Source organism: Ammospiza caudacuta, chromosome 14 (genome assembly GCF_027887145.1).
Source record: "Ammospiza caudacuta isolate bAmmCau1 chromosome 14, bAmmCau1.pri, whole genome shotgun sequence".
Taxonomy (NCBI): Eukaryota; Metazoa; Chordata; class Aves; order Passeriformes; family Passerellidae; genus Ammospiza; species Ammospiza caudacuta.
Window position 1 is genome coordinate 12,286,276 of NC_080606.1, and position 12,067 is coordinate 12,298,342.

Genomic DNA, 12,067 nt, shown 5'->3' on the forward strand with positions numbered 1-12,067 from the left:
ATAAATACATGGTAAGTTTAAATTTAACAAAAATATGCAGAGGATGACCCCTATTAATCCACTGCATTGTGCAAAGCCATAGTGGTTAACATTTAGTCAAGTCTGGGATAGGAGACAACTGTAAATTTGTCTGTGCTTTAAAATTGAAATGTTAGAGAGATTCAGCTTGGAAGTTTAGCATAATATTATATCTAAACCAGATCTAACATCTCATTATTTAGTTTTCTGCTTTCAGCCCAACACTCAACTGTCCCATGTCCCTTTGTGGCTTCTACCTCTTGGTACCAAGATTTACTTTTCAGAAATGCACAGATATCTGTAAGTGCAGTGAGAAACATATTTAATTGAAACCATGCAAAACTTGATTTCTACTGCAGGATCTGTGGCTTCTTAAAATTATTGCATCTTGGTTATTCACATACACAGGTTTAACTCATTGTCACATTGCAAATTTTCATAGGAAACATACAGTACACAGCTTCCACCAGAAAAAAGTGGCCTGGCTTTGCTAGAAATTTTAATTCCATTCCAGTGTTTGATGAAATGGGACGTGCAAAAATGCCTCCTGTTTCAAAAAGATGGGAAACTGCTTAGCAGTAACCTATTTTCCCTAGACAGCCATTTTCTGATGCAGATCCTGAGGATTTCAGAATTTTTTACTATTGTCACTATTTACCTGAAAATACATCCTAAACAATCTCAATATCCTCTGGAAGACTAAATGTACAAAAGAACATGTATTGATCTTTAAGCATCAGAAAACTGATATATAGCTTCAGTGAGCTATTTTTAACAGTATGAATTAATAGCAGATAATTAGATTGCTGACCTTGTGCACTGTACAATCTGAACGGAGGAGGGTTATAAAAATGTCAGTGAAAAAGTTGCAAGTCTGACAAAATCAATGTGAAATAATATTGCCACGAAGCCACTGCAACCTGTGTGTGAAGGAGTTACCTTAAATTAAACCAGTGGTATCATTCTGCTGACCTCAACTCTTCTGCTTTCTTTAATTAAAATACAAAATTTATCACCTATCTAAAATTCTTTTGTAAAGATATCATTAAAATGGTGTAGCAATTTCCACATAGACCTGAAAAATGCCACCGGGTCATTCTGTGGGAAGAGCACTCTAAATGCTAAATATTGTAGCTGTCTGATGCTTTGATTTGGAGCTTCAGGTTCTTTCCTTGTTAATTGTGAGGTGAGTCACTTTTCATTTGCATATTTCTTTCATAAACCTTGACAACTGGAAGATGCAATCCAGCTTAAACTTCCCATTCTGTTCAGAAGAGAAAAGCTCTAAGGCTTTTCAAAGAGAGAAGGTCAAATCTGTGTTGGACAGATATTAAAGAAGTTGCCCTTGGGTTCAAACTAATTTCAGTCTGTTGTTAGAGAGGAAAAATTCCCAAAACCTGAATTGAGCTTTCTGGAAAATGGGCTCTTATGGAAAAGGGCCAAAGGATTAAAGTTACTAATTTTTTTTTTCCCCTGACATTCATGGGAATAAAAATTATACTCTTTTAGGCTTTCTATCAAACATTCTGAAAACAGTTTTCAGATGTTTCTTCTTCTGAGAACTTTGTAAATGCCACTTTCTACATTTGTAATACTTGCTTTAGTGGAATAATCAGCTGCTGTTTTACCAGTGCATGCTACTGAAAAAGTTATGTTCACTGGACAGAATGAGTGAATTTCCATGTATATGGTACACGTGTTGGAATGTGGTGAATGTATCCTTTAAATGTCCTGAATTATGACATTAAAATTGAGATTTTTTTCAACCCTGTGACAGCTTAGGGCTGTGCAGAATTAAGCACCACACCTGGAAGGATTGTAGATAATTCTGGTTAGTTCCCTTTAAATGTCAAGGCAGGCACCTGCCAGAGGTATTCCCAGAAGGCAGGAGAGCAGCCCTTGGGCATGGAGGAGCCCAGCCTGGAGAGGGCAGGTGGGCAAAAAAAGAGTTTTCATAAAAAGAGACAAAGGGAAAAGCAGGTGTGGCCCACAAAGATACTTGTGAAGAACAGTACACTGGCAGATTCCAGCTGAACACTGGAGACTGTTTTCTCTTCTGACAAGAAGATTTTTGTAGCTCATTGTAAGAGTTCAGTTGTGCTGGATGATGGCAGAAGCTGTGTGTGTAAGTTCTAGAAAACTTGTGCATTAGGTATTGCCCAGATATTTCAGACTCTGCTGTTGAAAGCCTTGAGTAGAGTTTTGAGATTTTATATATGGGCTTTTCCTCACACTTTGTGGGAAGTTGGGTTGTGACTAAACTACAGATTCATTCATCACGCTGCAGTAAAGACAGAAAGAGAAAACTGCCAGGCCAGTTACCTGTTCTTTTGACCCTCTGCCCATCAAGTTGGAAGATATTTATTTTCCAAATGCCCTCTATGATGTTGAACCCTCCTTGTTTATGTAAAAACTTCCCCTGTGTGTGTTTCTGTGTACATATATATGTATGTCAAGATACAGCTAATATATTTTAAATGTTATTGATTGATATGCACTAGTACCCAGCTGGGCTCTTCACTGTCAGAGTAGTATTGTGAATATCAGACCAGAGTGTGAACTAGAGGACCTCTTGTGCAGAGGCTTATTTTGGAGTGGCTCCTTGCTATGCTAGGACAAAATTAGTCAGGACTGTTTAATCAAGTCAGTTTAGAATTGTACATTAATAAGCTGTATTACAGAAATAGTATAACAAAATTAAGAGCCTGGGTTTTGGGACATCACAGAGTTGCTAAGTGCTGCTGTAACAGACCTCAAGACACTTTAGAAGCTACTGACAGAGAAGTGTTAAATATCTGTGTCCTCCTCAAATAGCATCACAGATGGCATTATAAAATGAGTGCAGGCTGAACATCCCTTGGGACTGCCAAAACTTTGTCTTTTTGAGATTGCTTAATTCTCTTAAAATGAGGCCTGTCTTCCCTGGATTATGGTAATGAACACATCAGAAGTTCTACTGTTAAACATAAATAAAGCCTGGTCTGAATCATTCATGGTGTTGGAAGAATGAATCCATCACTCTCACTTAGGTGCATTAAAGTAGCAGTTTTAGAGTGTTTTGTGAACTCTGCTCTGTCTGGAGGTTTTCTAAAGAAGAATTTGTCTCTCTTAATTTATGGGCGCCTTTAATATCTGGAATTTTGAATATTTTTTTCTTTTCAGTGCAGAGGAATATCTTGCTAAAAGAGAGAAGTTGAATGACCTTGCAACGTAACAGGGAAACAATTACACAGATCAAACAGAAGAGTAGGGTTTTCAGCTGGAAAGGGATTAACTTTGTTTTGGAGCACAGTGGATGTGAGATTTGGGTAGGAATAGTTTGTCTGAAATAGTGTCAGACAGTATTTTGGCTGTGCTAGGAATGTTAGAGACAATTTTGAAGCCGCATCAGAAAGTGATGGGCCTTGGACTCAGCAGCATCCTTTCTCAGATAAATAATGTCTTTACAACATGGTGGTAATGAGTACCAATTCTGCATGTTTTGTCTTCTCCAGCTAAAGGGATATTTTGGCTATGCTTCTCTCTTAAATGCAATTTGTAGTGCAGAGTGAGCTAGAACTGTCACATTCATCTGTGTGCTGCTCCTCTGCTCCTCCTTTTCACATCCTCTGCTCTTGCTTTGCACATCCTCTGCTCTCCCTGTCCTCGGAGTGTGTTAGAAACACAAGTTCCTCACCTTGGTGCAGAGTGGGAGCACTTTGGGGAGGGATGCAGTTTGGAAGTAGCAGGAAGATGTTTCAGCACAGAGGAGCACAAACAAGGGTTGGAAGGGGCTGCCCTGGGGGTGGAACTGGGGCAGCTGTAATTACTTGCACATCAAATCTGTTTCCCTCTGGTTTTGAAATTTCTGCACATCTTTGCTTCTGATTGCTAAATAGAGCAGAGTGGAAAGGAGCTTTCCTTTTAAAAAAAGAATAATTGAATGGATGAATATGTTTACAAGAGCGTTGGGTTTATTTGGGGATTGGGCAAAAACTGCAGGTGATGTTAAGGTGGCACTGCAGAGAAACACAACTCACAGATTTAATTTTAGGTGTCATTTGTGGAATCAGTTCTTTGTGCCTGTACCTTTCTTTGGGCAAGAGAGTGTCTCCAGCATTCCTTGGATTTGTGGCTAAGTCTGTGACGGGATACAGAAGGCCTGCAGCATATCAAGTGGAAAATAATACAGTTTTTTTTTAAAAAGGAGATCTCTGTCTTTATTAAGAAAACCCAAACAACTAAGGCAGATCTCTTAGATGAAATTTGGGAACTTGCCCATATATTGGGCACATTTTTTAAATCAAAAATTTGGTACATCAGCAGTACTGCAGGCACACCTGACTTCAGTTCCTTTGTATTGGTTTGTTATTTTTTTATCCATCTTACACATCCCTGAGCTGGCAGAACTGGGAGTCCTTGTGCAAGCCACTCGCACAGAACCAGATGCATTTCAAGATTTCATTACTATTTTGAAACATTTTCAAGAATATGAAATTAATAATTTTATATATGCAAATCAACATATATAATTTGTTTAGAAAAAAAGCAGAAATTTAGTGTGTTTGCCTTGTATCATGAACTTGATGTTCTGGACTGGCACTTTTCTGCATTTCATAAATTTAAAGTTCAGCTCCTGGGTGGGGAAAAGCTGAAGCAAATCCTGTGTGCTGTAACAATTTAACAATTCTTATGTGCAATATGGATTTTTTATTTTTCACTTCTAGCCTTAGATGATGCTGAACTGGCTGTCAAACAGTATTTCTGACATTGGAACTAGAGGCTTCTATTTTCAATGCATGTACTTGAGACACTAATTGCATGGAATTATGTATGATCATCCCGTTTTGCAACAATAAAGAGGTTAGGCAGCAACTAAAAGAGAATTCAGAAGGTCACTCTAATGTGCTCTATACTAATTTTTTCATGACTAGGGTTTTTTTTTTGTAGTCTGAGACCATAGCTAAACTCTTTTATAATGATCCCGAGGATTTTTTTAAAACAGCTTTGGAGTTGGGATGAGGTGCTTTATATTCACTATGTGTTACTGTCTGATGTTCTTTACTGGCCTGCTTTGTAATTCTGTAATTAGGCTTAAACTAAAACTGAATTCTGCCTTATAATAACAAGTTTCTCAGATTCTAAGGGTATTTTCTCTCTTGGTTGATGTGTAACCCTGCACTGTTAAGTCACCATCACTGATTCCATAGAGCCGACTCAGATTTTCTACTCTTGATTCAATAAAAACCTTGTTCTAGAGCAGGTAAAATGTCACTTTTAAAGACAGATTCAATTTTTCTTTGTATCGTTCATAAACATCCAACAAAGATTAAGCAGCCTTGAATTACTCAAAATGAGATTTAATTTGTCTTTAAGATAACTTAATTATTGACAATTTCTCTGTGCATCATAAAGTCACTATATTATGGGGGTTTTGAGTCCTTGTGCCCCTCTGATCTCCTGTAGTATCAAGGTGCCAGACCTAGAACTTGCTCCATTATTGAATTTGCCTTCTATGTGTATTCCCTGTGCTTGTTGCAGCCCTTTTCCTGCAGCCTGCCTCTCTCCCATCTTACACTGGAGAGAGGATCCAGGATCCTCTCAGGAATCCATTCTGCACTCCTGGGTGCTGCTGGGTGCTGTCCTCTGTGATTTCTGATTGATAAAACCCTTGATCATTCCAACATTCCAACTCAGAGAAACCTGCACAAACGGAGTTGTGCATCAACACAGGCACTGCATATCTCCTTGTCAAATTCAGGGATGTTTCATCTTTTTTCTTTCAAGCTTGGCTTCTGTAAATTGATGTAGTGACTTGCATATGCTGTGCTGTATGTTGCTGTGCAAATCCTTGATAAAACACTGCAATACAATAGAAAATTAGCACACAGAAAATAAGAACACAGAACGTTCTCTGAGCAAGTTTGCTGATGGTACAACCCACATGGACACAATCCTATGCAGCCTGTTCTTGGTGACCCTGCTTTAGCAGAAGAGTTGGATGAGGTGGAGTAGATGATTTCCAGAGGCCTTTCCAACCCCATCTGCTCTGTGTTTCTGTGATAATAATTTCAATAATTCCCTTGAGACTCCCTCAGCTGAACAGTGTTACTTGTTGGCACTTCCTCTGTGGGTGTTTCAGCAGCACCAAACTGCCCTGCTGCTTTCACCACTTCTGTGCTCTCTTTGTCTCCCACAGCCACTGTGGAATGTTACAACCCCAGAATGAACGAGTGGAGCTACGTGGCAAAAATGAATGAGCCCCACTATGGTCATGCTGGAACCGTCTATGGGGGGTTAATGTACATTTCAGGTAAATAAATCATGCCTGTGACATCATCTCTGTGAAACAATTCCTTCTCTAATTTTCTCTGTTTCAGCAGCAGACAGTACAGATTAGGCTGTGGTTGCAGTAGGATTGCCATGGTATCACTAATGATGCAGTTTCCTTTGAAGCCAGTCAAACAGCACATGCACTTCTGGCTCTGACAAAATTATTGTAGATAATATTGTGCTCAGTAATTGAATAGCTCTGAATTCCAAAGCAGTCTAATCAGAATAAAGTTTTCTGTAGCCACATATAAAAATTATAATATATAATTTATATATTATATATAGCAATATAATTGAACAAAATATTGTTATAATATATAATTATAATTGTGTATAACAGTATTAAATAATTATAACATGTATTGTGATATAATATAGCAATTAAACACAGCCTCCCTGTAAACTTTGGACTGCATTGGAAATTTTATAACTTTGAACAACGTTTGCCTTCATTGAGGTAATGGAAAGGGCTAAGTCCTCATGTTAATCATAGCATATAAGTGATATCTGTACTTTCACTGTTTTTTATTTGAAATATGCTTGTTCTGTGTGTCACTGAGGTTGTAGTTTCATTACATTTTTTTTTTCCAAATGGGTTGTCTGAAAATCTGCTATTAGCTTAATTTTTTAAGAAGATTCAATCTGTCTGTCAGTGGTCATTACAGGGATCACAGCCCTGTATCCTCATGCTGAAATTTTAAAAGATGTCCTCTTGAGAACTAAGCTGAAATTCAGGGCAGGAGGTGGGACAAAGTTGCTTATCTGACAAGAACTGGTGAGGGATGTGCTGGAGCAGCTTAATTTAGGGGCTCTTGTGCCAGTAAGCTAGGAGGAATTTGCTTTAGAATTTACTGTGAGGTACAGGTGCTTATTTTGATGTGAGCAAGTCCATTGAGCTCCTAATTGCTGTGCTCCTGTCAGTTGTGTTTTGCCCGTTTTGCTTGTTTTGCTGCAGGTGGCACATACATATGCTGTCTGCTGTGGTTTTTTCATGTAGATCCCACAGATTTTTCTTTTCCTTTTGTCCTGGAGCCTCTCCAAATGCTTTTGCAGGGAGCTATGGAGAAGGTAAATGTAGAGGAACCCTAGGTAACTATTAACTGAAGAATATTTGAAATGTGTGTCCTCTCTCTATTCACTTGAAGTTGATGAAAAAAGCGTTTTGATGAAAATTCTACTATGTGATACTTAAAACACAGTGGCATAGTATCAAAATTTGAAAGGGAAATGGATTCTTAATGGTGAGAAACATGACCAGCAAACTGAATGAACACAAGCAAAGAAATAAATTTGCAGAGTAGAAGCATAGGTAACAATTTTTTGTTCTTTTAATCTGCCAGTATCAATTGTGTAATGAGGCACAGTGTGAGACATGGCTTCTGTCCATATTCCCATTTAAAGGAACAAATTTCATTTGAAATTGAGTACTTCTGTGATAGGAATCTAAGCTAGAGTGAAGAACTTTTAAGGAAGATGGAATTCTTTCAGTTAAATGTATTTTTTGTTATTCAGTGCTTATTAGGGTGAGCACTCCTCTAACATGTGTCTTGTTTCTTTAGGGGGAATCACCCACGATACTTTCCAAAAGGAACTCATGTGCTTTGACCCTGACACAGACAAATGGACTCAGAAAGCTCCCATGACGACAGTCAGAGGTCTGCATTGCATGTGTACTGTAGGAGACAAGCTGTATGTTATTGGTGGCAATCACTTTAGAGGAACAAGTGATTATGATGATGTTCTAAGCTGTGAATATTACTCACCAACTCTAGACCAGTGGACTCCAATTGCTGCCATGTTACGTGGGCAAAGCGATGTCGGGGTTGCTGTCTTTGAAAATAAAATCTATGTTGTTGGAGGATATTCTTGGAATAACCGGTGCATGGTGGAAATAGTTCAGAAGTATGATCCAGAAAAAGATGAGTGGCATAAAGTGTTTGACCTTCCAGAATCCCTTGGTGGCATTCGAGCCTGCACTCTGACAGTTTTCCCTCCGGAGGACAACACGGGGTCACCGTCCAGGGAGTCTCCTCTGTCAGCACCTTAGACCCATCCCTTGGCTCGCCATTGTAGTAACATCTCTGCACTGCATCATGGGTCTGTCATTTTTCTTCAGTAGTTTCTGTTAGGCCTAGCCTACAGCATTTCATACAATTACTGGAAAAAAAAAAAAGGACTTTGACATTATTTGTGCTGTTTGTTTGGCCTAGAATGTCTCTGAAGTGGTTGACGAAAAAAGATGTACTCGCCCGAGCCAAATGTTTAACAGATGAGAGGGTATTGTCTCTAAAATGTATGAACTAGGTACGTTATTAATGTTGTATGTTGGGTGTGAGGTACCTTGTAGCTTACATTTGGGAGCCCAGTGAGTCATATTTGTATTGAACATGTCACTGAATTTCATGTTGAAATCCTTTTTCCTTTCATTTTTGACTGCAGATCACAAGGGTAGGTAGACCACATCAATGTGAACTCTCTGAAGGTTGCCAAGGGGCCTGAGCTACCTCCCTCTTTACACAGAGTATTTTTGACATATCTGTTTACCCACCTGACTTTGTGGGTGCTTTCAGAGCATATGAAGTTTCTTAGGCAGAGGGAAGAAATAAAATAATTTTAAAATATTAGCACTGTACAGGAGCGGACCTTGTAGAGGCCGGGAGTTTTTTATAACATATATCGAGTGTTTTTCCTGAGTCAGTTGAATGATGCTTCAAACAAAATATCCTAAATATATTTGTGTTTTTTAATTTGTTTTTTTTCAGGAATTGGCTTCCTCTTGCATGGGAGCACACACTATTAACAAATGGGAATTCAGTGCAGTTGTGTATCCTTTGCTATGGCTGTACTGAATATGGGTAGTTAAGGGCTAGAATCAGTAACTTAAGCCACTGAATTTGACCAAATGGTTCCATCAGATCAAATTTAATCTACCTTTTCTCCTTTGCTGTTGAGATAACTTGCATAATGTGTCCTCTGTATAGTCTCAGTTAATAAGGTTATTTAGCACAAAGTGCAGCTTCAGTGAGAGAGCTGCTTTTGCTCAGTGAACCTGGACTACCACATTTTACCTTCTTTTGTTCAATAAAACTTTTAACTGCAGTTACCCAGTCTAAGCTACCTCATTAATGGATTTGGTTTTTTCCTCTGCCTCACTGTCTCCAGGATACGTGTGACGTATAACCACGTGGGTAGGTGAACCTGCAGGAAACCAATGCACAAGTGATCATGAATGGGTATTTTTTGACCTACTTTTAAGAAACTATTTTGGTCTGATGTGTTCATTTTATTGTTAGGGACTGATGAAAAACCAGTCTTAATGTTCTTTTCCTTGGAGAGCTGCTTATGTGTGTAGCCCTGCAAATTCACAGGAATCTTTACCTGCTCCAAAATGCAGTGCCCTGCTGACAAACTGCAGCTCTGATTATGCCATTGTGATTGTTCTGAACTTCCCATCATGTTACAAGTCATTTTGCTAATGAACACAGTCACAGGGGCATCCTCTGGGGAAAACTGTTTAAACCAGCTTATTGTGTTACCTATCAATAATAACCAAGTAAAGCTTAATCGACTTTTGTTGGGATTTTGCTATTTGTGTTTTGTCCCTGCTTGATGCAATCAAGCAGCAGTATTACTGTGGTGTCAGATTTGGAAGTACTGATATTTATTCTTTGTGCAGTTTACTAGTAATGGTCACTACCAAAATCTACATGTAAGCTTTAGGTTTCATAATTGTTTTGGTCAAAATCAATTCTTCCTCTTTAAAAACACTGAAGTCTCAATTCCATGTGGCTGTGTAAGGTTGTTGCAGGTGGAGTAGTGGCACCAGTGGATATTCCTGGAAACTGGCCAGTGAAGAAAAATTGATTCATCACCCTAAGAATACTCTTCTTATGCTGTGCAAAGCACTGGATAGAAAGATGTTGCTCTGTTGTTTAAGGATTTTTCAATCATTTAAGTGTCACATGCTACTAATTTTTTTTTTCCAGCTCAAAGACCAGATTTTAGATCCTGCTTGAGTTTAAATCCCCTGAAATCCACATTCAGTGGCTCTTTTATTAATTAAACTGAAAAGTACTTGAAGGAGTTGCAATTCCTTTAGGATAATGTAAATATGTCCTGCTCTTTGTATGCTGGGGATGAGGGACACAGTGTTTAAAAGTGGGTATCTTCACTGGTGTTCTCTGTTGGAAGAAGCTTAACATGGGTTCTGATCATTCTGAGGTGGTTTAAAGCCAGGATGTCAGTTTTGTGTCTGAGCCTTGTATAGCCAGGAGCTGGTATATGGCCACAATGTTGAGATTTTTTTGTTTGTGGGGTTTATTTTGTTTTGTTTTTGTTTTATTTTTTGTTTTGATCTTTTTTGATTCATTATTTGTTATACGTAAAATGGAAGAATTATTTTTTGAACGTTTTGTCATCAGTGGATTAAATGTAGTGCTTCAATCAAATTAATCTTTGGGGTTTTTTGTTTGTTTGCTTTTTTAAAATCTCCCTCTGGATTAAAGTGTTTATAATTACATTAGTTAACATTTACTCACTAGGATTGAAAAGCAAACATCAAAGACTTGCCCAAAACTGCAAACTCTTTTCTTCTGTAATGTAGTATAGAATGATTTGATGCTCATTGAGTCTTTCTTAACCATAGCATAAGAGCCCCTTTCCATCTCTGAACCCACAGCTGTAGGAACACACATGGATACACCAAATTTCCATTTCCAGTCAGGCTGCCTCTTCATCAATCTTGACTTCTCTCATGTTGCAGTTGTAGTACCTGAATCAGAAAAGCATTTGGATAAAAAGCAATTATAGCTATTTGATTTGAATGAAATTAAGGTGGCATGGTGTGCCAGCTGGAAGAGCCACAGGAGCTGTCTGCCCTCTCCCAGTGCTGCAGACACACTCTGCAAAATTCATTCAGACTTGGCTTTGTGGTGCCCAATTAGCAGCAAATGCCAAAAGGGCTCACTTCCATACAGAGTCTGCCCAAAGGCCCATCTGATGTCCCTGCTGACCCCAGCACTCTGACTCCAGACATCTGAGATAGCATTTCCCTTGTTCTGTGTTGAGATAGGACAAGAACAATGGGGAAGATGACCTGGGAAAATCCAGGTTATGTAAAATTTCTTTGCCTTGTTAACATCAGAGAGTTCATCATCTGCAGGTACCCATTTTTCTGTGATTCCCCTCCCCTTAGAAAGTTGTAAAGTCCAAGAACCTCGTCCAGGGAAAGCAATTGCTGCGAGGATCCAGCCAGTCTTGTGGCTTCTTGGGATAAAGGAGTTGTGCTGAAGGGATGAGCGTGGCTGACAGCCTGGCTGTGGCTCTACAGGCCCCTTGGGTGGAAGAATCACTTTACCTGCTCTCAGGACAAAAGTGAGCTGCTTTCTTATAAACAATGCTATTTTTAAATTGCCCATTCTGTTTCTGTGGGATCTCTAAGGAGCAGCGTTTTAGTGACAGAAGCTCAAACCAGTAGTCTGGTCCTTTAGTGGAATAATGGCAATCATGGATTTAGAGCAGTTTGCATGCAGATAAAGTTCTACCTAAAGGCTTACACTCTTAATCTGATGGGCTGGTTGGACATCAAAAAATAATTTCATACCACAGCAGCAAGTGCAGTACAAATATCTGGAGAAGTTTCTAACCAAAGAGTTGAGGATGAAGTTGAGGATGATCTGATCAGAAAAGATCACAGCACTTTTCTTTGCAAAGTTCATTCTGCCTACCAGAATTGTTG

At 38.8% G+C, this 12,067-nt stretch overlaps 1 protein-coding gene across 3 annotated transcripts in view; it reads left to right on the forward strand.

The window, feature by feature from the left end:
• The window catches only part of KLHL13 (kelch like family member 13), a 77,001-nt gene extending 65,309 nt beyond the window's left edge, over positions 1 to 11,692 (forward strand). For all 3 annotated transcript variants that reach the window (XM_058813959.1, XM_058813958.1, XM_058813957.1), the window contains 2 exons: positions 6,197 to 6,310; positions 7,890 to 11,692. In XM_058813959.1, coding sequence (XP_058669942.1) covers positions 6,197 to 6,310; positions 7,890 to 8,377 — 602 coding nt within the window. In that variant the 3' untranslated portion in view covers positions 8,378 to 11,692. The remainder of the gene's footprint in view (positions 1 to 6,196; positions 6,311 to 7,889) is intronic.
• The last annotated feature ends 375 nt before the right edge of the window (positions 11,693 to 12,067 follow it).